The sequence below is a fragment of the Pristis pectinata genome, chromosome 34, assembly GCF_009764475.1.
Source record: "Pristis pectinata isolate sPriPec2 chromosome 34, sPriPec2.1.pri, whole genome shotgun sequence".
Lineage (NCBI taxonomy): Eukaryota > Metazoa > Chordata > Chondrichthyes > Rhinopristiformes > Pristidae > Pristis > Pristis pectinata.
In genome coordinates this window covers 4,963,507-4,989,671 of record NC_067438.1, presented here as the reverse complement: position 1 = coordinate 4,989,671, position 26,165 = coordinate 4,963,507, and the positions used below count along the sequence as shown (strand labels likewise).

Genomic DNA, 26,165 nt, shown 5'->3' with positions numbered 1-26,165 from the left:
ATGCGGGTTCGATCCCGACCTCTGCCCCTGTCTGTGTGGAGTTTGTATGTTCTCCCTGTGGGTTTCCCCCAGGTGCTCCGGTTTCCTCCCACATCCCAATAGACATGCGGGTTGTTGAGTTAATTGGCCGCTCTGTGTATGCGAGTGGGGAGCCAGTGGGAATGGGGGAAAACATTTGGCAATGAGAGTTCCAACGACCTACTACCCTCAAAGAAAGAAAAAAATCATGCTACTAAGCTGGAAAGAGTGCAGAGGAGATTTATGTTGCCAGGACTCGAGGGACCGAGTTCTGGAGAGTTTGAGTGGGTTGGGACTTTTTACATTGGAGCGTAGGAGCACGAGGGGAGACTTTACAGAAGTGTATAAAATCACGAGGGGCATAGATAGGGTGAATGCACACAGTCATTTCCCAGGGTTGGGGAATCAAGAACCAGAGAGCATAGGTTTAAGGTGAGAGGGGAGAGATTTAATAGTAAACTGAGGGGCAACTTTTTCACTCAGAGGGTGGTCAGTATGTGGAAGTGGTTGAGGCGGGTACATTAATAACATTTAAAAAGGTACTTAGACAGGTGCATGGATAGGAAAGGCTTAGAGGGATATGGGCCAAATGACTAGCTTAGATGGGAATCTTGGTCAGCATGGACTGGTTGGGCCGAAGGCCCGTTTCCGTGCTGTAGGACTCTACAACTTTATCTCAACTGTCTTTATCGGCTGATCCTTTCTTTTTAAAAAGTGACCCTTAGTTCTAGATTCTCCCTCAAGAGGAAACGTCCTCTCCACATCCAGCCCGTCAAGACAGCTCAGGACCTTGTATGTATCAAGTCACCTTTCAGTCCTGAAACAAACCCAACCAGTTCCACATTTCCTCAGAACACAACCCACCCATTCCACGTACCAGTCCAGTAAACCTTCCCTGAACCGCTTCCAACGCATTAGCGTCCCTCCTTAAAATAAAGAGACCAATCCTGTACGCAGTACTTCAGATGTGATCTCACTTTGCCCTGAAGACAACTCCCTACTTGTGTATTCAATTTCACTTGTTTTACTGGTTAAACCATCCTGCCCTGGAGAACATACTGAACTGGGTTGAGACAGCCTGAACCAAGCAAGTCTATTGGAGCTGGAGGAACTTAGACACAAGAAAGACTGCAGATGCTGGAAATCTGGAACAACACAAGGGGACATAATTTGAAGGTGATTGGAGGAAGGTATAAGGGGGATGTCAGGGCTAAGTTGTGTTTTTTTTTTACGGAGAGTGGTGGATGCATGGAACACACTGCTGGCAGAGGTTGTGGGGGCAGATACATCAGGGACATTTAAGAGACTCTTAGATAGACACATGAATGATAGAAAAATAGGGGGCTATGTGGGAGGGAAGGGTTAGATAGATCTTAGAGTAGGATAAAATGTTGGCACAACATTGTGGGCTGAAGGGCCTGTACTGTGCTGTAATGTTCTATGTTCTATCTGAGTCGGCCTTGTGAGAGGGGAAAGAGTTAAAAAGGGACCAGAGCGTCAACTGCACCCCCGCGGCCCCCCCCCCCACCGACACACAGGTGGGTGGTGAGCATATGGAACGAGCTGCCAAAGGAAATGGTGGGAGCTGGGAGGAATTACGACAGTTAAAAGGCATTTGTACAGGTATGTGGACAGGAAAGGTTTAGAAGGACATGGGCCAAACGCAGGCAAATGGGACTAGCTTAGGTAGGCAACTTGGTTGGCATGGATGAGTTGGGCCAAAGGGCCTGTTTCTGTGCTCTATGACTCTAAGACTTTACACTCCCCTCCATCCAATCTTCCCCACCCTCAGAGATAGCTGGTCCTCCATCCCTGGCCTCTTGAACGTCCTTGAACGGTTTGGTGACGAAGGGCTGCAGATGATATTATGATTTACACGAGGATGACGATGATATTAACTTAATAGCCCCTTGGGTCGATTGTGGCCTCACCTCAATTCCCATAATCTCCAACTCTCCTATAGTCCTAGAACCTACTCAATGACACCACTCTCACAGCTCTCCAGAGCAGAGAGTTGCAATTATAATTATGTTACAGTTATACAAGACATTGGTGAGGCTGCACTTGGAGTATTGTGTCTTGGGAGTTCATCGCCCTCTTACAGGAAAGATGTTATTAAACTAGAAAGTGCAGAAAAGATATACCAGGATGTCGCCCGGACTTGGGGGCCTGAGTTACAAGGAGATGGTGTGTAGACTAGGACTTTATTCCCTGAAACGTAGGAGATTGAGGGGTGACCTGATCGAGGTATACAAGATCATGAGGGGCATAGATAGGGTGAAAGCACATAGTCTTTTTCCCCGGGGAGGGGGTGCTAAAAACAAGAGGGCATAGGTTTAAGATTAGGGGTGAGAGATTTAAAAGGGACATCAGAGGCAGCTTCTTCACGCAAAGGGTGGTGCAAATTTGGAATGAGCTGCCAGAAATAGTCGTTGAGGCAGGAACATTAGCAATGTTTAAAATCCATCCAGATAAGTACATGGATAGGAGGGGTTTAGAGGGCTATGGGCCAAATGTGGGCAGATGGGACTGGCTCGCTGGCAACACAGTCGGCATGGATGAGTTGGGCCGAAGGGCCTGTTTCCAAGCTGTGTGACTCTAGAGGATTCCAAAGATTTACAACCATCACAGAGAAAAAATTCCACCCCATCTCCATCTTAAACGTGACTCCTTATTCTGAAACCCTACCCCCTGGTTTTACATGCCCTTTCTGGGGGGGAGGGGAGAAGATCCCAAACAATGAACGACCTGCACTGTTGAGAGGAAGGCACAGTGGCGCAGCGGGTAGAGCCGCTGCCTCACAGCTCCAGAGACCTGGGTTCAATACCGACCTCGGGCGCTGTCTGTGTGTGGAGTTCACATGTTCTCCCCGTGTCTTGTGTGGGCTTCCACTGGGTGCTCTGTTTTCCACCCACATCCCAAGGACGTGCGGGTTAGGTTAATTGGCCCTTGTGTGTCGGTGAGTGGGAGAATCAGGGGGTGGGGGAGTGGAAGGGTATGCAGGAAGAGTAAAGGGGGTTAACATAGGAGGAACATTTGACGGCTCTTGGGCTGTACTCCTTGGAGTTCAGAAGAATGAGGGGGGACCTCCTAGAAACATTTCGAGTGTTAAAAGGCCTGGACAGAGTAGATGTTTCCCAAGTTGTTTCCCATGGTAGGGGAGTCTAGTACAAGAGGGCACTCATTCAGAACAGAGATGCTGAGAAATTTCTTTAGCCAGGGAGTGGTGAATCTGTGGAATTTGTTGCCACGGGCGGCTGTGGAGGCAAAGTCATTGGATGTATTTAAAGCAGAGATTGATAGGTGTCTGAGTAGCCAGGGTATCAAAGACTATGGTGAGAGGGGAGGGGAGTGGGGCTAAATGGTAGAATGGATCAGCTCGTGATAGAATGGCACAGACTTGATGGGCCAAATGGCCAACTTCTGCTCCTTTGTCTTATGGTCCAAAGTGGGATTAGCATAGCATTGGTGCTCAATGCCCAGCATGGGCTCAGTAGGCTGAAGGGCCTGTTGCCGTGCTGTACAACTTTAGAACATAAAGCGTCTATTACTTTCAAGTCCAAGTCCTTGATATTGACAAACGATCCAAGGGAGGAACTCCAGGACGGATGTGGGGTTTCAACCCGAAATGTCGACAATTCCTTTCCTCCCTTGCTACTCGACCTGCTGAGTCCCTCCAGCGCTCCAGATTCCAGTCTCCTGCGTCTCCTCACTGAGATCCCTACATCTACACATGGAGATTAGCCTGTGCCTTGTCCAAGGCTCACTCTCCGGTTTGGCCACATTCCTGCTGCAATCCAAATATTTACAGAGCTGTGCAAGTGTTTTACAGCCCAGAGCACAGCCAGGAGCTGGCAGTCCCTTGGGTGTCACGTGGGAGTCAGCAGGCAGGAAGGTGACCGGATTGCCAGTGCTGCTCCCAGCTCAGAACCCTGGCTCCCTCTCCACCCCCAGGTCCAGGGAAGAAGGCCTGGCTAGCACAGTCAGTAGAGCATCAAACTTTTAATCTGAGGGTCCAGGGTTCAAGTCCCTGTTCAGGTGCTGACTTTACATCGGGAGTTACTGTAACCCCACACTTTTAAGGGCAGGCACAGTAGTGTAGTGGTTAGCGTAACACTACTAAAGCGCCAGCGGCCCGGGTTCAATTCCGGCTGCTGTAAGGAGTTTGTATGTTCTCCCTGTGTCTGCGTGGGTTTCCTCCGGGTGCTCCAGTTTCCTCCCACATTCCAAAGACGTACGGGTTAGGAAGTTGTGAGCATGCTATGTTGGCGCCGGAAGCGTGGCGACACTTGCCGGCTGCCTCCAGAACACTCTACTCAAAAGATGCAATTCACTGTGTGTTTCGATGTACATGTGACCAATAAAGATATCTTACCTTACCTCCTATCCCTGTCCAGGATGCCTGATCTCACACCCGCCCTCCCACCCCGATTGGAAGCAGACTCCCCCTCCCACCCCTCAATTCGCCAAAGGCAAGGTGGGGGGGGGGGGGGGGGGTTGGTTTGGAGGAAAGCAGACCTCCAGGACTGAGGAACGCTGTGGTGCCTGTCCCGACTGCTCCCTGGGGTGAAACCCACCTGCCTGCTCGCAAAAAGAGGACCAATGAGTGAAGGCGAACTGGAGGGGGAGCGGCGGGGCGGGGCATGTGGGGCACACCGGCCAATCCATGGACACTGTCTACACTTCGGGAAAGCAGCCAACATAATCAAGGACCCTTCCCACCCCGGACATTGCCTCTTCTCCCACCCTCCTGTCGGGCAGAAGATGCAAAAGCTTGAGGTACGACCAAGCTCAAGGACAGCTTCTATCCCGCTGCTATCAGACTATTGAACGGACTTCTTATACACTAAAAATAAGCTCTTGATTTCTCAGTCTACCTCATCATAGCCCTTGCATCTTATTTACCTGGACTGCATTTTCTCTGTAACTGTAATACAATATTTTGCATTGTTACTGATTTTCCTTTTGTGCTACCTCAAAATACTTACGTTTTGGAATGATCTGTCTAGATGGCATGCAAAATAGCTTTTCTACTGTATCTTGGTACATGTGACAGTAATAAACCAATTACCAACAGGTCAAAAGATTCCAAGGCAAAGGGTCACACCCTTCAGTCTCATCCCCAGAGGAGAGGGAGAGGTTATTTTATGGGTATTAATGGAACCAGATGGCGATGTGGGGGGGCAGGGCAGGAAGGTGGAGCCGTGATATCACTGGACGGTCCAGCAGGTACAATGGGCCGAATGGTCTGTTCCTGCCGTTGTATCCAGTATTCTCCGTCCACTGACACCCACCCTCCAACATCGCACGAGTCTCTGCTCTCTCACCAACCCTCACTTATACTACGAGTGGTAGGGTGTGTAATGGAACAGAGGACCTAGGAGTGCAAGTGGATAGTTATCGAAAGCAGGGTTACAGGGTGATGAAAAAGGCGTTTAGCACGTTGGCCGTCATCAGTCAGGTCACTGAGTATAGGAGTTTGGGACATTATGTTGCAGTTGTACAAGTCGTTGGTGAGGCTGCACTTGGAGCACTGTGTACAGTTTGGGTCGCCCTGTTATAGGAAAGATGTGGTTGAACTGGAAAGAGTGCAGAGAACAGTTACGAGGATGTTGCCAGGACTAGAGGGCCTGAGTCATAGGGAGAGGTTGGCCAGGCTAGGTCTTTATCCCTTGGAACGTAGGAGAATGAGGGGCGACTTTATCGAAGTGGTTAAAATTATAAGAGGCATAGATAAGGTGGACGGTAACAGTCTTTTCCCCAGGATAGGGGAGTCCAAAATTAGGGGGCATAGGTTTAGGGTGAGAGGGGAAAGATTTAAAAGGGAGCTGAGGGGCAACTTTTTCCACACAGAGGGTGGTGAGTATATGGAACGAGCTGCCAGAGGAAGTGGTTGAGGCAGGTACAATGGCATTATCTAAGAAGCACTTGGATAGGTACATGGAGGGGTGGGGCTTGGAGGGATATGGGCCGAACGCAGGACATTAGGACTAGCTGGGTGGGCACCGTGGTCGGCATGGACTGGTTGGGCCAAAGGGCTGTGTTGCTCTATAACTCTTTTTGACCCATCTTTGGGCGACTCCCACCGGCCCCCCCCCAGGAAGTGGAGGCATCCCTCCACCCTCCATGACTCCCACTCCCCGGATGAGCGGCGAGTCAGAACTTGACATGGCACAAGCACCAAATTGCGGTCTTGCCTCACTGCCGTCTATTGAAGCAGCCCTGCAGATACACACCGCCTATACTGGGAAGGGAGCAAGCAATGAAAGAAAAGCATTTAGATAGCACCCATCACATCCCCCAAAGCACTTCCCAGCCTACAAAGAGCAAATCCAGGTAGCAAGCAGATGGAGGAACTCCCCCCCACCATAAACTGCAGTGCAATGAACCCACAAGGGTCCAGACAGGGTGGGTGTGGACAGGACATTCCCTCTCCTGGGACAAGCCAGAACTAGGGGGCCTCAAGAGACTGCAGATGCTGGAATCTGGAACAAGAAAGAAGATATTGAAGGGACTCAGCAGGTCTGCAGCATCTGTGGAGGGAAATGGACAGTCGACGTTTCGGGTGGAGACCCTTCATCTGGACTGGAAGACAGAGGGGAGGTAGCCGGGATAGAGAGTTGAGGGGAAGGTGTGTAGCAAGAGCTGGTAGGTGATGGGTGGATCCAGGTGAGGATGGAAGAGGGGAGAGTGGAAATAGTGACAGAGACTGGGAGGTGGGGATAAGAGAGATGCCATTTGAAAAGAGTGCAAGAACGGAGACGAACCAAACTTCTCACAGAGGGTTGCGCCTTTAGAACCCTCTTCCTCAAAGAGCAGTGGAAGCAGAGGCTTTGGATATTTTTTAAGGCAGAGGTAGATCGATCCTTGACAAGTGGTGAAAGGGGGAGGCAGGAATACAGAGTCAAGGTTACAGTTAGATCAGCCACAGTCTCATCAAAAGGTGGTGCAAGTGCGAGGGGCCGAGTGGCCTTCTCCCAACTTGTAGGTCCATCTAATGCAGGGAGCAAACACTTCCCCAAGCAGCAGAGAAAACGGCCGTAAGAGCAGGAAGCAGTTGCCAGTCTGCTTGCTCAGGGAGGAAGGCCTCCATTGTGGTGGTGTGGGGGAGGGGTTTCCTCCGTGTAGCAAGCTTTGCAGAAGCAAAAGACGTCATTGTGCCTTTCTCCGCTCGGAGTCTTGGAGGTAACCACTTCCCCTTCAGAGCTCAGCGAGGGCTGCGAGTTAACACAGAACACTACAGCACAGTACAGGCCCTTAGGCTCACAATGTTGTCCGACATTTTATCCTGCTCTAAGATCTATCTAACCCTTCCCTCCCACATAGCCCCCTATTTTTCTATCATTCACGTGTCTATCTAAGAGTCTCTTAAATATCCCTAATGTATCTGCCCCCACAACCTCTGCCGGCAGTGCGTTTCACGCACCCACCACTCTGTGTGTGTAAAAATCTTACCCCGACATCCCCCGATACCTTCCTCCAATCACCTTAAAATTATGCCCCCTTGTGTTAGCCATTGTCGCCCTGGGAAAAAGTCTCTGACTGTCCACTCGATCTATGCCTCTTATCATCTTGTACACCTCTATCAAGTCACCTCTCGTCCTCCTTCTCTCCAAAGAGAAAAACCCTATCTTGCTCAACCTATCCTCATAAGACATGCTCTCCAATCCAGGCAGCACCCTGGTAAATCTCCTCTGCACCATCTCTAAAGCTTCCACATCATTTCTATAATGAGGCGACCAGAACTGAACACAATACTCCAAGTGTGGTCTGACCAGTGTTAGTCATGGCCTACAGTTGTTTGGTCAGAGAGAGACCTCTCTCTCTCCCACTGTCATTTCCTCTTGACATAGAAGCCACTTGTATCACCACACTCAAGAACAGCGTCTATCCCGCTATTATCAGATTCTCAAACGGACCTCTCATACGCTAAAAGATGAGCTCCTGATCTTTCAGTCTACCTCGTTGCGGCCCTTGCACCTTATCGTCTACCTACACTGCACTTCCTCTGTAACTGTAACACTATATTCTGCATTCTGTTTTCGTTTTTACCACCTCGATGTACACAAGTATGGCATGATCTGTCTGGATGGCACACAAAAGCTTTTCATTGTATCTTGGTACATGTGACAACAGACCAATTCCAATACCAAGGCCTATCACCCGCCAGCTTTGCTCCTCCCCTTCCCCCTTCCCCCCCCACTTTTTTATACTGGCCATCGCCCCTTTATCTTTCAGTCCTTTATCCTTCATCTGAAGGGTCTCGACCCGAAACATCGACTGTCCACTTCTCTCCACAGATGCTGCCTGACCCGCTGAGTTCCTCCAGAGCTTTGTGTGTTGCTCCAGATTCCAGAATCTGCAGTTCCCTGCATCTTCAATACCAAGTGCATTGAGACTATGCCTGCAGTCCCATCTGCCCCACTTATCTCACTGTAACTCATTCTCTCTCACACATTCACATCAACTCCCGCCTCACATTCCACGACCCACACACTAGGGGCAATTTACAGCGGCCAATAAACCTCCTGACCCGCATGTCTTCGGGACGTGGGAGGAAACCCATGAGGTCGCAAGGAGAAGGTGCAAACACCACGCAGACAGCGTTGGAGGGTAGGATCGAACCCGAATTGCTGGAGCTGTGAGGCAGTGGCTCCACCCGCCATGCCACTCTGCTGCCCGCTTGCCCCGTGGTGCGTGGCTCAGCAGAACCCTGCGGCAACCTACGGGTCAGCACCGCACCCTAACCCATCCCGCCTCGGTAGGCATGGTGAGCAGGCATGATAGTGTAGCAGTTAGTGTAACGCTTTACAGTGCCAGTGACCCAGGTGCAAATCCGGCCACTGCCTGTAAGGAGTTTGTACGTTCTCCCCGTGTATGCGTGTGTTTCCTCCGGGTGCTCCGGTTTCCTCCCACGTTCCAAAGACATACAGGTTAGGAAGTTGTGGGCACGCTATGTTGGCGCCAGAAGCGTGGCAACACTTGCGGGCTGCCCCCAGAACACTCTACGCAAAAAGATGTATTTCACTGTGTGTTTCGATGTACATGATATCTTAAGATATCACCCTCTCCAGACACAATCCCCAGTTGGAAGTCACAGTCACTCCACACTAATGGATGTTGAGTGTAAACATCACCGAGAGGCAGCTACAATCTCTGGACTCACACTCAGACAGATGGGAGTCTGCAGGACTAAACATCCAAGAAAATGGCCTCAACCCCAGCAAGGAATGGTGAGTATGGGCAAAGAGATATCTCAGGGTACGTCATTTCCATTTGCATGTCTTTTTTTTTTGACTTAAATACAAATTTTACATAACCACTCAGTCCTCCAGATTTGAGAGCAGCGGAGACACAAGAGACTGCAGACACTGGAATCTGGAGAAACACACAAGCTGCTGGAGGAACTCAGTGGGCCAGCCAGCCAACCAGCATCTGTGGAGGGAAATAGAGAGTCAGCTCTTCAGGCCGGGACCCTTCATCCGGATCGAAAAGTAGAGGGTAGATAGTCAGTGTGACAGGGTGGAGGGAAGGGGTGGGGCAAGAACCGGCAGGCAATAGGTGTGTAAAAGGTAACTGGAACTGTAAGGGTTAATGGTGTGCAGCTATTATTGTTTCAACCATGGTGTGACGATAGTTATGACTGCAAGCTGTGCAGGTGCTTGTGTGAAACAAAGAAGTGCTTAAGGCATATCTTGTTTTGCTAAAGTTTGCTGTAAGCAACTGCCCAAGTATGTGCAGCTCTGCACGTAGGCATCTAAATTTAGTATAAAAGGAGGGACACTAACATGTGAATCTTTGACTGGGGATCAGTACAGAGCTCGGGTTACACTGTTTACTCTTTCTCTGTATCCCTCACTCCTGCTAGCATTAAAGAATAAAGCATTAATTGTACACCCCTTGGTTCTGCTGTTGTGTGCTTTATTATAGCGCAGGTCGACTTTTCACAGGTGGATCCAGGTGAGGAGGGGTGATAGGCAGATGGAGGAGGGGAGAGTGAAAGTGCTGGGAGATGATAGGTGGAGGCAAAGGGCTGCAGATGATGGAATCTGACAGGAGAGGAAGGTGGGAGCGTGGAATCAACTGAGGGAAGTGGGGAGGGCAGATGGGAACAATGGCGGAGGGGAACCAGTGGGAGGAGTGTGTGCGGTAGGGTGTGACTCAATAGGGCATCTTCAGAGGGTACCAGACTCTATTTGCTTTCCGATTGGCCAGTTAGGTGACCAATAGCAAAACAGGGGATGGGATGGGAGGTGAGAAGGGGAGTCCTGCAGGATTGCTTCCGATGGGAATTTTGCAGTACTGGTTTGCAAGGACCTGGTTCACGTCTCCCATCAGAGCAGTCTATCCTGTTTCTCTTTGGCCTATTGGTATTGGTTTATTATTGTCACATGTATCGAGATACAGTGGAAAAACTTACTTTTGTAAACCATCCATGCAGTTCATTTCAAAACACAAGTACTTTGAGGTAGTACAAGGGAAAAACAGTAACAGAATGCAGAATATAGTGTTACAGTTACAGGAAGTGCAGGCAATAAGGTGCAAGGGCCACGACGAGGTAGATTGTGAGATCAAGAGTTCATTTGCAATGTACCAGAGGTCCGTTCAAGAGTCTTATAACAGCGGGATAGAAGCAGTCCTTGAGCTTGGTGCCTGCTTCTCCAGATTGGTACCTCGAACGAGTGGTGCTGATGGTTGAAAGGGCAAAACTGGATTAAAGAAATGAAAAACTCCTTATAAAGGAGAAACAGGGAAGAGAGAGAGAAAAAAAACAAACCCAAGTGTTTCAATCAGTTTGGGAGATATGAGGAATGTGCAGCAATCTTGGCTCTGGGTTGCCATGGTGATGTCACGGCAACAGGCCCACTTGGCTCATGGCCTGGAGCTCAGCCAACAGCCAGGCTCTTGGCGAGGCTGGAGATCATTCAGTAGAGCAAGGCAACCTTGTCTGGGCTGCAGACAAACGCCACAGGTCCCAGCATTTTCAGCCCAAAGAAGGAACAAGCCTTAGTCACAGGGCAAGGCTGCCGCTAACTGGCTCCCAAATCAAGGATTCTTGGACGTGACAGCAAGATTGGGGGGGGGTTGAAGAAAGATTCACAGGAATGATGCCAGTATGAAGGAAATGCCAAGCATTTATTCACTCCAAAAGAAAGTCACAAAGGAGAAGGCTCAGGGCTCACTCCGAAAGTGATTGAATGGAGATGGGACTCGGAAGGAGCAGCTCAAGCACATGGAAATTGGAGCAGGATATCAGGGCCTCATCTGCCATTATACAAGTTCAGTCATTTATCATTTCCACATTCCCTACTCCTCCCCACTCTTCCAAAAAAAAATCAGTCAATTCCCTTTGGAACTGTTAAGACACAGAAGGAGGCCTTTCAGCCCATTGACTCCATTCCTGCCCCTGGCAACACAACCCCATCAATTCAATTCCCTAGCTCTTTCCACGCAGATTATCTCTAGTTTATTACTGTAGGCAATACATACACGGGGTATAAATGACATGAAAATTCACTTCTTGCAGCAGCACCACAGTACATTACAAACATGACAGACATAAACTACATAATCTTAAATTAACGTAATTTTTTTTTTACAGAACTTACACGACCAGATAAACAAAAACTAAACATAAATGCCATTAGTGCAAGTTACGGGAAATGTCACCCGAGGTAGAGTTAGGTTTTTTCAGGTTGGTTTAGGAGCCACACTAGTTCCCTCCCTGACCGAGCCCACCTCCCTTCCAGCATCCAGCTGCAGATTACATGGCATTTTCCTCACAGTCCTCTTTATTTTCTGCCCAGTCTGTCCCGTAACAGGCTTCCTTCTCCTTACTCTGCCGAAACCGGCCATGGTCCCCTTCTCCCGCACCTCGATCAAAGTCCCCTTCATCCCTCCTTATTCCAAGGAGGACCACAATTCCACCAGTTCAACCCTGAACTGAATTCTTCCGCCCTCCCCCCAAACCCCTCCACTAACTTCCCTGGAACCATATTAGTTCATCTTTGAGCCTTAATATCCAGTAACCTCTCAGCTTTAAAACCCATCGACTAAACATCCACAGTCCTCTGGGAGAGGGAATTCCAAAAAAACAATACCAGTGAAGAAACGTCATCCTATCTTTATCCTAAATGTCTGACCTCTTTTAGCAAAGGGCCATGTCTCGTCTCCTGTACGCCCTGCCAACAAGCTCAGTCACCCAAGGACTTAAAGCACTTTGAATTCCTCCTTGGAGTTGATGTCCATGATTAACAAACAAGTAAAGTGATTTTTTTTTTAAATAATCACTCTCCTCTGTAGAGTTCAGTGCAATCCACATCACAAAAAGTCCCAAAGACTTTTTCCCAGTGCGACAATGGCTAACACGAGGGGATATAATTTTAAGGTGATTGGAGGAGGGTATAAAGGGGATGTCAGGGGTAAGTTTTTTTTTACACAGAGAGTGGTGGGTGCGTGGAACGCACTGCCTGCAGAGGTTGTGGGGGCAGATACATTAGGGACATTTAAGAAACTCTTAGACACATGAATGATAGAAAAATAGGGGGCTATGTGGGAGGGAAGGGTTAGATGGATCTTAGAGCAGGATAAAATGTCGGCACAACATTGTGGGCTGAAGGGCCTGTACTGTGCTGTAGTGTTCTATGTTCTAACTAGAATAATGCAGGTTCCAAACTGGGTTCTGGAGAGGCAGGGAGCCCAAACTCAAGCCCAGAAATATAAGGTGGCCCATTGAGTCCATGTCGACCACTAACCACCCATTTACACCCATTCATTTATTCTCCCCGTATTCCCATCAGATTCGACGCACTAGGGGCAATCTACAGTGGCCATTTAACCGACTGACCTGCACGTCTTTGGGACCCGGGAGGAAGACAGAGTGCCCGGTGGAAACCGCGCAGTCACAGGGAGAATGTGCAAACTCCAGACAGACAGCGCCAGGGATCAGAATCAAACCCAGCCTGCTGGAGCCATGAGGCAGCTGCTGTACTCACCGTGCCACCAATTCTATTCTTATTACCCCCTTGCAATTACTAAGAGGAACAGCCACCCTGGGGAGATACAGCTATGTTTGTGCCCATTTGTAAATGTTCAACTCACATTCCCAAGTGATTAGAGGCTATGTGGAACAACACCAAAGTAAATAGAAAAAGAAATGCCCGTCACACCCTTTCAGAGACAGTGCTGTAGAGTCCGGTAAACATACGGGGTATAGGAAGTGAAAAATAATAAATCCTGTGTGAGGGCAGCACAGGGTTGGCTTCAATTTTCACCCCCAGATCTTCCATACACCAGGGCCACACTGAAATACCCTGGAGGCTACTCATAGGGGTGACATGTACCATGATCCAAGGATGGGTACGTGACAGCAGACAGGAGAAAGGAAACTTAATGACAAAAGCACAGACTGCTCTGGCAGATCATACAGATTCATAGAACAGTACAGCACAGGAACAGGCCCTTCGGCCCACCATGTCTGTGCTGACCATGATGCCAGTCTAACTAATGTCATCAGCCTGCATACGATCTATATCCCTTTATTCCCTTCCATTGATTTTGTTGTTCATCCATATTTTTGCAAATTAAGAAGCCTCTAGTGACTTGGGAATACGAGTTGAACATTTATAAATATTTATAGGACCCCCTTCTCTTTGTGATTTTAATAAGTAACTTGGATGAGGATGTGGAAGGTTGGATTAGTAAGTTTGCTGATGACACGAAGGTCGGTGGTCTTGTGGATAGTGTAGAAGGTTGCTGTAGGTTACAACAGAACATTGATAGGATGCAGAGCTGGGCTGAGAAGTGGCAGATGTAGTTCAACCCGGAAAAGTGTAAAGTGATACACTTCGGGAGATCGAATTTGAAGGCAGAATACAAGGTTAATGGCAGGTCTCTTAGCAGTGTGGACAAACAGAGGGATCTTGGGGTCCACGTCCATAGATCCCTCAAGGTTGCCGGCAGGTTGATAGGGTCCTTAAGAAGGTGTATGGTGTGTTAGCCTTCATTAGTCGGGGTATTGAGTTCAAGAACTGCGAGGTAATGTTGCAGCTCTATAGAACCCTGCTTAGACCACACTTTAAATATTGTGTTCAGTTCTGGTGACCTCATTATAGAAAGGATGTGGAAGCTTTAGAGAGGGTGCAGAGGAGATTTACCAGGGTGCTGCCTGGAATGGAGAGCATGTCTTATGAGGATAGGTTGAGTGAGCTCAGGCTTTTCTCTTTGGAGAGAAGGAGAATGAGAGGTGACTTGATAGATGTGTACAAGATGATAAGAGGCATAGATCGAGTGGACAGTCAGAGACTTTTTCCCAGGGCGAAAATGGCTAACACGAGGGGGCATAATTTTAAGGTGGTTGGAAGAAGGTATAAGGGGGATGTCAATGGCAAGGTCATTTTTTGTTTACACAGAGAGTGGTGGGCGCGTGAAACGCACTGCCTGCAGAGGTTGTGGGGGAGGATACATCAGGGACACTTAAGAAACTCTTAGATAGACACATGAATGATAGAAGAATAGGGGGCTATGTGGGAGGGAAGGGTTAGATAGATCTTAGAGCAGGATAAAATGTCGGCACAACATCGTGGGCCGAAGGGCCTGTACTGTGCTGTAGTGTTCTATGTACTAAATGAGCAAAAACATTCATGTGCCTGTCTAAATGCCTCTTAAACATTGCTATCGTTTCTGGTTCCAACACCTCCCCTACAGTGCATTCCAGGAACCTACCACTTCCTATGTAAGAAAACCTGCCTTGCAAATCTCCTTTAAATTTTCCCCCTCTCACCTTAAACCTACATCCTCCAGTATTAGATATTTTCACCCTGGGCAAAACATCTCCGACTGTCTGCCGTCTCCTCCTCACGAGGATGACTCGCTTCCAGTCCAGTTCTGATGAGTGGGAAAGGCACGTGTATGAATTCCTTTAAAGCTGTTTAAGCCATCAGACAGCAGCCACCGACCGCAGTGGTCCAACAGCATGGGGTCCAAGATGGTTGGAGGCTGAATGGACCCATCTGGTGCATCCGCCCTGCCTGTGCGCACCACCTCACAAATTATGGCGGCCACTTCCTGTCCCACCTGTGGGAGAGGATGAGATTCCTGCACTGGCCACCTCAGAACTCACCGTGGTCAGCATGGACGAGTTGGGCTGGAGGGTCCGTTTCCATGCTCTATCACTCCATGACTATCTCCTTCCTCTTGGGGGTGGGGGGCAGGGATCCTTCGGGATCCAATCATCCTCAATACCAATACCAAGGGACTCCCCAAGAGGAAGGAGATTGAGTGATACAGCACAGAAGCAGGCCCTTTGGCCCAACTGGTCCATGCTGATCATGGTGCCAACCAAGCTCATCCCATTTGCCCGCATTTGGCCCGTTGCCCTCTAAATCCCTCCATAGAATTATCCAAATGTCTCTTAATCGTTATTGTACCTGCCTCAACCACTTCCTCTGGCAGCTCGTTCCACATACACACCACCCTGTGTGTGAAAAAGTTGCCCCTCGGGTCCCTTTTAAACCTTTCACCTCTCACTTTAAACCTGTGCCCTCTAATTCTTGAATCCTCAACCCTGGGAAAAAGACTGTGCGCTTTCACCCTATCTTTGCCCCTCATGATTTTATACACCTCTATAAGGTCACCCCTCAACCTCCTATGTTCCAAGGAGATGAACTGGAAAAGGGAACTGGTGAAGATTCAATAACTTTTGAAATGTATGAATGCTTTAATGCAAAAGGCAGCAAGGCTGTGGGAGCAACAGCAAGCTCAGGGAAAGGGGACTGAATCGCTTCCTACTGTACCTTATAATAGAAATAACAAAGCAATAACGAATCCTTGGAAACTGATGTGGGATATCCTGGAAGAATTTGACAAAGGCCTGTGTAAATACTACCTCACAACCTATATAATAACAACTTAATTAAGGACCCCTTCCACCCTGGTCATTTTCTCTTCTCCCCCCCTTGCATCGGGCAGAAGACACAAAAGTCTGAGGACACGTACCACCAGACTCAAGGGCAGCTTCTATCGCACTGTTAATCAGACTGTTGAAAGGACCTCTCATACGCTAAAAGGTGAGATCTTGATCTCCCGATCTACCTTGTCGTGGCCCTTGCATTTTATTTGTCTACCTGCAATGCATTCTCTCTGTAACTGCAACACTATATTATTTTCTTTTTACTACCTCGATGTAATTACGTATGGAATGATCTGACTCGGTGGCATGCAAGACAAGAGCATTTTATGGTATCTTGGTACACGTGACAATAATAAACCAATGCTAATTTCTCACCTTAAGGTGTCGGTTATGATACCTTTAGTAGTGAGACAGGTTCCTTTCTCTGGCACCATTCCAGACACACTACAACACAATTTCACCAGAACACCTTTAATGACTGAGCTCAGATTAGAACCCTGTGCCCACCCTCCCAGGAGTCGGAAGGGGGAATTGAACCCTCGACATCCCAGAACGTGCTGCAGGTGACAGAGGGTGGGCAGTGGCACCGTGCAGGGAACTTTCTTCAGGGGCAAGGTCCTTCGGCCCATTCTCTCACACAATCGCACCCTCAATAGGGGAGCAGGAAAGACATGGGATTCAATGTTGGCCCTGTGTGCACCTTGGCAATCCAATATCCCTGGGATGTCATGTAGAATCTCCAAGGCTTTTCCCAGTCAGAATCATAATAAATCTGGAGGTGTTGAGAGAAGATCTTTCCCAATTAATTAAGTCCTTGTCATGGGTAGGACAATCCTTGTCATAGAGATACAGCATGGAATCAGGCCTTTCTGCTTACTGAGTCCATCCCAACCATCAACCACCCATTTTACATGAATCCTGTATTAATCCCATTTTTTATTCTTCCTACATTCCCATCTACTCCTCCCCAGATTCTACCACTCACCCACACACTAGGGGTAATTTATAGTGGCCAATTAACCAACCAGCCAGCCAGCACATCTTTTGGACGTGGAAAGAAACCATAGCACCCGAGGGAAACCCACAAGTTCCGAGGGAGAACGGGAAAACTCCACGCACAGACAGCATCTGAGATGAGGATTGAACCTGGGTCTCTGGCGCTGCGAGGCAACGTCCCTATGAACCGTGTCGGAGACAAAGACCAACCAACATGAAAGATTCTCAGTAAGCAAAGACTCCCGAGGGATTCCCGCAGCATTTAATCCCACCTGTAGACATCACGGAAGAGATTTGCCGAAGTAATTCCAAGGAGAAAAGGGTGACAAGGACAGATTGACATCAGGGCCGTTCTCCTTGGAGAGGGGAATTCAGGGCAGATTTAACGATTTGCAAAAATCGTCAATAATTTTGATGGAGTAGATAAGGTTCTGCATCTCCACTGGGAAGAGCACCAGTTACACAAGGACAGAAATATAAGGTGATTGTAAAACAACTAGAGAAGTTGTTTCTATCTTGTGATCAGAATGTACCACTTGTAAAGCCGTTGGAAAGAAATTCCACATTAACTTTCAAGTAAGGAAATAGGATTGACATGAAAAGGAATGCAAAGTGGTAGGCTTATAGTAAAGGAATGAGGTTAACTGCTGAGACCTCATTTGGAATACTGAGTAGTTTTGGACCCCTTATCTTAGAAAGGATGTACTGATGTTGGACAGGGTTCAGAGAAGATTTACGAGGATGATTCCTGGAATGCAAGGGCTTACATATGAGGAGCGTTTGTCGGCTCTTGGACTGTACTCACTGGAGTACAGAAGAATGAGAGGGGACCTCATAGAAACATTTTGAATGTTGAAAGGATTGGACAGAGTAGATGTGGCTAAGTTGTTTCCCTTGGTGGGCGAGTCCAGGACAAGAGGGCACAGTTTTAGAATTAGAGGGTACCCATTTAAAACAGAGATGAGGAGAAAATTCTTTAGCCAGAGGGTTGTGGATTTATGGAATTCATTGCCACGTACAGCTGTGGAGGCCCCATCATTTGGGGGTGTTTAAGGAAGAGATTGACAGGTATCTAATTAGTCAGGGTATCAAGGGATATGGGGAAAAGGCCAGAAATTGGGGCTCGATGGGAGAATAGTTTAGCTCATGGTGAAGTGGCGGAGCAGACTCGTCAGGCCGAATGGCCAACTTCTGCTCCCTTGTCTTGTGATCTTGTGAATTGGATGGCTCTCGCAAAGCCATTGTACATCGAATGGGCCATGTGGCCTCCAGTGATCCTTGACTGATAAAAAGTCACATAAAAGGTACTGCAGATGCTCCAAATCTGCAATAAAACCAGAAATGCAATGCAGATCAAGCAGCATCTGTAGTGAGAGAAAACGGCTAAAGAACAGGGAAGTGATATAAAACAGGCTTTACAATGCAGGGAAAGTGGGGGCAGGGGTAGATAGTTGCATTTCTACCCTTTTCCGGTTCCGACGAGAACTCTGGAGGTGTTGAGTGAGGCTCCTTCCCAATTTCTTAGCTCCTTGTGATGGGCAGAACAATCCTTGTCATGGAGAAGCAGCAATGTGAAACAGGCCCTTTGGCCCACTGAGCCCATGCTGACCAGCAACCATTATGCAAATCCTAACTTAGTTCCATTTTTTTTTCTTCTTCCCGCATTCCCATTAACTTCCCCAAGATGCTACCACTCACCTACACACTAGGGACAATCTACAGTGGCCAATTCACCAGTCTTACTTCTCTACAGATCCTGTCTGATCTGCTAAGTATTTCCTGGTTTATTCATTCCAATGTTACATTTCTACATTGCCATATGACTTAGGATATGACCACTCACCCATTGAGACTATACAAGCTCACAACATTCCTATCAATCCCATTCCCCATTTACCTCCGAGCAACCATTTTGCTCTTGTGTTCCTAACTGATACAGCAGTATATGAATTCAAGCACAAATCAGGGCTAGGATAACAAACAAAATGGTATAGGTTTATTATTACTGTCACGTGTACCAAGATACAGTCATCCAGACTGCCATCCAGACAGATCATTCCATTTGTAATTACATTGAGCTAGTAAAAAGAAAACAGAATGCAGAATACAGTGTTGCAGTTACAGAGAAAGTACAGTGCAGGCAGACAATAAGGTGCAAGGGCCACGACAAGGTAGATTGGGAGATCAAGACTTCATTTAGTGCATGATGATGGAGGAACTCAGCGGGTCAGGTAGTGGAGGGAAATGGACAGTTGACGTTTTGGGTTGAGACCCTTCATCTGGCCTGAAAGATAGAGGGTCCCAGGTGAGGTGTGAGGTGATCAGCAGATGAAGGAAGGGGGAGTGGAAAGAGTGAGAGAGCCTGATAGGGAGCTGATAGGTGCAGGTAGGCCAAATGCGGGCAAGTGGGACTAGCTTGGTGGGTACCATTGTCGGCATGGACGAGTTGGGCTGAAGGGCCTGTTTCTGTGCTGTATCACTCTATGGCAGAGGGCTGCAGATGATGGAATCTGATCGAGAGGAAAGTGGATCATGGAATCAAGTGAGGGAGGTGGGGACAGCAGATGGGAACAGGATGGGGAGAGGGGGCCCAGTGGGAGGGGTGTGTGGGTGATGGACAGATGGAGTGGGTAGAGGAGGGGAAAGAAACAGGCTGATGTGGGGGTGGGGGGGGTGCTGGGGTGGGTGTAGGAGGAACTGTGTAGATTAGGAGGAGAGGGACAGAGGGGGAGCAGTTTACCTGAAACTGGAGAATCCAATGCTCATGCCATCGGGCTGTAGAATACCCAGGGGGAATACGAGGTGTCGTTCATCGAGTTTCTGTCTGGCCTCACCGTGGCAGTGGAAGAAGCCGAGCACAGACAGGTCGGTGCAGGAACGGGGAGGGGAATTAAAATGGCTGGCAACCTGGTGCTCCAGAAAGCCTGTGAAGCTCCATCACAATCGGGTTACCATGTACGCCGTTTCTTACCATCTTTTAAATTAATAGCAAGCATTCTTTTTTTAAAGATATACGTTAAATACTGAACAGTGTATTTAATGGATTCTCCCGCTACCTGCCTACACTAGGTATCATTTACAACAAACAATTAATCTACCAGCATGTCTTTGGAATGTGGGAGCAAACCCACAACAGTCACAGGGAGAACATGCAAACTACACCCAGGCAACACCCGAGATCAGGAGTGAACCCGGCTCCCCCCAAATCCCCGCAGCACTTGAGACGCCCTCGATGGGTGCTAGCGGCACGCATCAGGAGGAGGTGCTGCATAGCCCCCCGGTCTGCTTGCCACAGGTTTGTGGCTGATCAGCTTCTTAATTCCGCCCACTCTCCTGGGATTCCGCAACCCTTAATCTCCACCGCAGGCAGCGCGGAAGAGATTTGCCAAAGAAATTCCAGGGGAAAAAGTGACAGGGACAGACCGAAGTCAGGGCCGTTCTCCTTCACTGGGGGGAGGGAAAGAGATTCAAGGGAGATTTAAAGATCTGCAAGACTCTCAGGAGTAAGTAAGATCAAACTATCTCCACAGAAGCAACAGTAACAAAAGGACATGGATTGTAAGCGATTTGTAAAAGAACTGAAGAAATTGCTTTTTTAATCTTGTGATCAGTAAGGCCTTTGGAAACCGACACAGTGAACTTTTGAAAAGGGAAGTGGGGTAGGCATCAAAATTATAGGGTTGTGGGGAAAGAACAATATTAACTGGATAATTCTAACAAAGCCACCGTACACAGATTGGGCCAGGCAGCCTCTGTGTTCCTTGCCAAACAAAAACTTATCAATCAGCTCTCCGGGAGAGGTTCCAGATTTCTTCCACTCCAACTTTAACTCCCCCTGGACTGTCTAGCTTCAATTTAGGATTTTCCCAAGGATGATCCTGTTTCCTCCCATATGCCAAAGATGTCCCACTAGGTTAACTGGTTGCTATGTTTGACCATCTTTAGCAAAGGCAAGACTACACTAAAAAAAGCCAAAGGGAAGTTAATAGTCATGTGAGAGGGAGTGCAAGGTGCAGGGGGACAGGATAATAAGGGGAAAGTGAGGGGTTGCACTGTTGCTGGGAGATGGCATGGAACTGATGGGCTGATTGGCCTTCCGCACTGGCATAAAGTAAGTGAACTCAAGCTCAAATCAGGGGAGGGATAACTTCCGTCTGCAGAGCTCACACCATGAGTCACTCCAGTTCAATCTAGCTATCGCATTCAGTACTTACTTCCACTATTCTTGCAGATTTATTTTTAAATTAACGACCATTTTTAAAAGAAATATATAGCTATTAAGTCTCTTAACCCATATTAATGAATATCATTAAGTTTAGCAAACAGCCTACTAAGCACTGGTAATTCATCATGTATTAGCTCAGTCTGCAGCAGTTTCAAATCTCGCCCACTTTTTTTTTGAGTTTGCAGTCTAGACGAGGCACATAGACGAGCACCTACTGGAACTTTCCACAGCACACCCCCACTCACCCCTCCTCCACATTAGTCTTACGTGTTTGACTACACAGCAAGAACGGGTGGTGTGGGGATGGACTCCCAAATGTAGAGGAAACGAGAGTCAGCCATTCAGTCCCTTGGGTCTGCTCCTCTCCCGTCCGGGTCCCAGATACTCAAAGGGAATTTCCCCTGGTGGGGCAGTCTCAAACTAAGGGGTAACCCCTCAGAGTAAGACATTGTCCTCCAAGGGTCACGACTCTGGAACTCGGTGAAGGGAAAGTCACACGTTCAGGACTGTGGCGGGGTTGAGGGTCATGGGGAGCAGGTTGAGCATCATTACCGGGTCTAACTCCTGGAATCCCTCCCCAGCAACACTGTGGGAGCACCCTCCCCAGAAGGACAGCAGCTCACCTCCACCTTCTCAAGGGCAATTCGGGATGGGTCAAAGTGACTCTCATATCCGACAAGTCTTCGAAAATAGCAGTGGGCCAGTTGGCTGGATATGGGCAACAGCCACTGCAGTACAGTGGTGCAGCTGGTAGAGCTACTGTCTCAGCGACCAGGTTCGATCCCGACCTCCGGTGTTGTCTGTGTGGGGAGTCTGCATGCCCTCTGTGTGGGTTCTTGGCCCCCACCCCCCCCGAGAAATACTGATTTGGATCGATGAGCTCTCAACAGAATTGGGAGAGGGTAGAAATTAAACCCTCTCCCCCCCACACCCCCCCCTTCGAGATTAATGTACGCAAGAAAATAGAAGTGGGAGTGGGACACCATAGATGCAATCACAGGGAAGGCACACCAATGTCTTTACTTTCTTAGAAGGTTAAGGAGGTTCAGCTTGTCACTGAACACGCCAACAAACTTCTACAGATGTACTGTTAAAAGTATCCTGACTGGTTGCATCATGGTCTGGTATGGCAATTCGAATGTGCAGGAACACAAGAAACTGCAGAGAGTAGTGGATTCAGCCCAGTACATCACGGGCACATCTCTTCACATCATCAGTAGTATCTACAGGACGTACTGTCTCATGAAGGCATCATCCATCATCAAAGATCCCCACCATCTGGGCCATGCCATCTTCTCGCTGCTACCATCAGGCAGGAGGTACAGAAGCCTGAAGTCCCACACCACCAGGTTCAGGAACAGCTACTTCCCTTCAACCTTAAACCTGCCCCGGCCCTGCAATATGATCATGGCTGATCTGCTCCAGGCCTCAACTCTTCTTCTGTGCCATGTCTCCGTACCTCTCTATTCCTCAATCTATCAAATATTTATCCACCTCCACTTTAAATACTTCCAATGATCCAGCTTCCACCACCCACCAGAGCAGAGAATTCCGGAGATTCACCACCCTCTGAGAGAAATTTCTACGCACCTCAGTTTTAAATGATCGGTCCCTTATTCTGCAGTGATGTCCTCTTGTTCGAGACCCTCCCACTAGTGAAAACATTCCAGCATTTACCCTGTCAAGCCCCTTTAGGATTTTATATGTTTGAATAAGGTCACTCCAAGGACCGTAAGTCCTAAATATTTTCTTTAATGGCCTGTTTCCACAATGTACGTCTAATTACAGAGGATTACATCATGGAAGAAAACAGAGCGCCAAGGGTCCTGTTCCCATGCTAGATCGCTGAGGAAGGGGAAGGAGAGTGAACGTGCGCCATTCTACAAAAAAATAATCAGCGGTGGAGAGGGTTGGCAGCTTTAAATTAACATATTGGATGACCTGTCCTGGGCCCAGCACATAGATACAACCACAAGGAAGGTGCACCAGTGTCTTTACTTTCTTAGAAGGTTAAGGAGGTTCAGCTTGTCACCGAACACTCCAACAAACTTCTACAGAGGTACTGTTGAAAGTATCCTGACTAGTTGCATCATGGTCTGGTATGGCAATTCGAATGCGCAGGAACACAAGAAACTGCAGAGAGTAGTGGATTCAGCTCAATACATCACAGGCACATCCCTCCCCATCATCGGTAGCATCTACAGGACGTGCTGCCTCAAGAAGGCATCATCCATCATCAAAGATTCCCCACCATCCGGGCCATGCCATCTTCTCGCTGCTACCGTCGGGCAGGAGGTACAGAAGCCTGAAGTCCCACACCATCAGGTTCAGGAACAGCTACTTCCTTTTCTTGAACTAACCAACACAACCCTAATCACTATGACCACTTTGATTACTTTGCACTAAAATTGACTTTTTTTGTTCTAATTGTGGTTGTTCTTGTCAAAATTGTTTAATTTACTTTTAGTTTCTTTTTCTTGTGAATGCTGTGTCTCTGATGCTATGTGCCTGTGGTGCTGCTGCAAGTAAGTTTTTCATTGCATCTGTACTTGTGCATCTGACAATAAACTCACCTTTGACTCTGATTTTCCTCAGCACCTATCCCCTCCTCCCAGCCCAGCCTGTGTCTCAGGATCCACAGCACTAGCCAGCAGCCTGTGTCCGTGGGGCAAAGAGGTGAAAAAGTTACCCCCTACGTAACTCGTAGGGGGAAAATAAGCCAGAAAGGGAAACAGCAGAGGAGAGATAAAATGGGCATATGGAGAGACCAGGGCAGAATGAGAAGGATGGGGAAGGAAGACGGGGATAAAGAGAGACACACACAGGTAGACAGTGGCGTGGGTGGGGTGGGGTGGTATTGCAGAGAAGACACACGGACAAACAAGGGAGAGGTAGCAGCAGTCAGAGGATAAAGAGAAGGCGGAATAATGGTCTTTGCAGATGGAGGAGAGAGTGGGAGGAGGGGAGGAGGGGAGCTCTGTACAGAGAAGCCACCTACTCTGAATGTGAAACTCATAAGCTCAGTACTGCAAGACAGATAACAGGATGAATGTACAGGGCTCTCTCTCACCTCACCAGCCCTTCAATGCAATCACAAGACTCATCCACTCCCAAGATGAGAATTCAGGGTGTTTTTTTTTCAAATAAGACAAATAGAGAATCAAACATGAGTAATATAAAAAGAGGAACTTGGTCATAATGGGCAGGGGTTGGTCGTGAGGGGGGTGGAGGGTAGGGCGGGTGAGTAGGGGGTGGTGGTGAGGTCAGTGGGGTGAGGGTGTGGGGGGGTGTGGAGAGGATGGGGTGCGGGTGGTGGTGTGGGGCAGGGGAGGGGGAAGTGGGGGGGGCAGGTGAGGGCAGTTGTAGTGGAGTGGGGGAGGTGGGGAGAGTGGGGGTGGGGGGGAGTGGGGGTGGGGGGGAGTGAGGGGGGAGTGGGGGGAAGTGAGGGGGGAGTGGGAGTGGGGGCGTGAGGGGTGGGGGGAGTGGGGGGCGTGAGGGGGAGAGTGGAGTGGGGTGTGAGGGGGATGTGATGGGGGTGGGGGGGAGGGGGATGTGATGGGGGTGGGGGGGAGGGGGATGTGATGGGGGTGGGGGGGAGGGGGATGTGATGGGGGTGGGGGGGGAGGGGGATGTGATGGGGGTGGGGGGGAGGGGGATGTGATGGGGGTGGGGGGGAGGGGGATGTGATGGGGGTGGGGGGAAGGGGGGTGATGGGGGGAAGGGGGTGATGGGGGGAAGGGGGGAAAGAGGCGAGGGTGTAGAGTGGGTGCGAGGGGGTAGAAGGGGAGTTGGGTGGGGGGTGAGGGGCAATGGGGTGTGGGGGAAAGGGGTGGGAAAAGGAGGTGGGGAAAGGGTGGAGAGAGAAGGGTTGAGGAGAGGGGGAAGGGTTGAGGAGAGGGGGAAGGGTTGAGGAGAGGGGGAAGGGTGAGGAGAGGGGGAAGGGTGAGGAGAGGGGGAAGGGTGAGGAGAGGGGGAAGGGTGAGGAGAGGGGGAAGGGTTGAGGAGAGGGGAAGGGTGAGGAGAGGGGGAAGGGTGAGGAGAGGGGGAAGGGTTGAGGAGAGGGGGAAGGGTGAGGAGAGGGGGAAGGGTTGAGGAGAGGGGGAAGGGTGAGGAGAGGGGGAAGGGTGAGGAGAGGGGGAAGGGTGAGGAGAGGGGGAAGGGTTGAGGAGAGGGGGAAGGGTGAGGAGAGGGGGGGTGGGGAAAGAAAAGGGGGAGAAGAAGCGAGTTGGGGAAAATCTAGATAAGGAGGGGCATTTTACCAGACGCCTGAGTGAGGGGGACGGGAACAGGGACGGTGAGGGGGACAGTGAGGGAAACGAGAAGGTCGGGCAGATCCGCGCACAAAGGGAAATGGTGAACAGACCGTCGGCGAGAACAGACAGACTTTCCTTTTCGCGGTTGAAAAGGTTCGTCAACTAAACGCAACAAGTGCGTGAAGTTGAGTCAGGGAGCAGGACCGAGACCTCGCCAGTGGCCCCCCAGCCAGCGGCTGAAGTCGCGCCAACGCCCCCCGAGCCCTTCGCCCGGGACTGGCCCAGGTTAGCTGCTACCCTCACCTTCACGAACAGTTCCACTTGCTTTTCGTCAGCCATTTCGCGGAGGGAGATTCGGTTCCCGTGGGTTTTGCCCCCTCAGATGCTCGGTGCGCAGCCAGAAGAAGTTTGCAGAGGCTCCCGGCGCCAGAAGCTGCCCCAGCCCGATTCCTCACTTATTTCTGCTCCCGTAACGACTGGATCCGAGCGACTCAGCCCCGCTTCCTGGACCCCACCCAGGAAGCGACGAGAGGCGGGAAGACTCGGCCGAAAATCAAATCCGGAAAAAGAGAGACGAAAGATGCAGAGAAGGAGATGAGCCCGGCAGACAAAAAGACCTGAGACCTCGTGGGGAGACTGGAGGGGTTTATTTCCCTTTGGAGTGGACGAGACAGGGACCCAATATAGAGGTACAAAATGATGAAGGGCATAGCTAGCGGGCAAATGAGAAGTTTCACAGCGTGTCTAAAGTGTGAGGGAGTAG

General features: G+C 49.3%; 1 protein-coding gene and 1 long non-coding RNA gene across 2 annotated transcripts in view; one reads left to right on the top strand and one right to left on the bottom strand.

The window, feature by feature from the left end:
- LOC127586091 (chloride intracellular channel protein 1-like) overlaps positions 1-25,925 on the bottom strand; it is a 40,672-nt gene extending 14,747 nt beyond the window's left edge. The window contains exon 1 of the mRNA XM_052043902.1: positions 25,706-25,925. Coding sequence (XP_051899862.1) covers positions 25,706-25,741 — 36 coding nt within the window. The 5' untranslated portion in view covers positions 25,742-25,925. The remainder of the gene's footprint in view (positions 1-25,705) is intronic.
- Positions 982-9,456, top strand: LOC127586092 (uncharacterized). The gene is made up of 3 exons (XR_007958632.1): positions 982-1,194; positions 9,093-9,251; positions 9,346-9,456. It is a non-coding gene; the product is annotated as an uncharacterized LOC127586092 (long non-coding RNA).
- Positions 25,926-26,165: the final 240 nt, after the last annotated feature.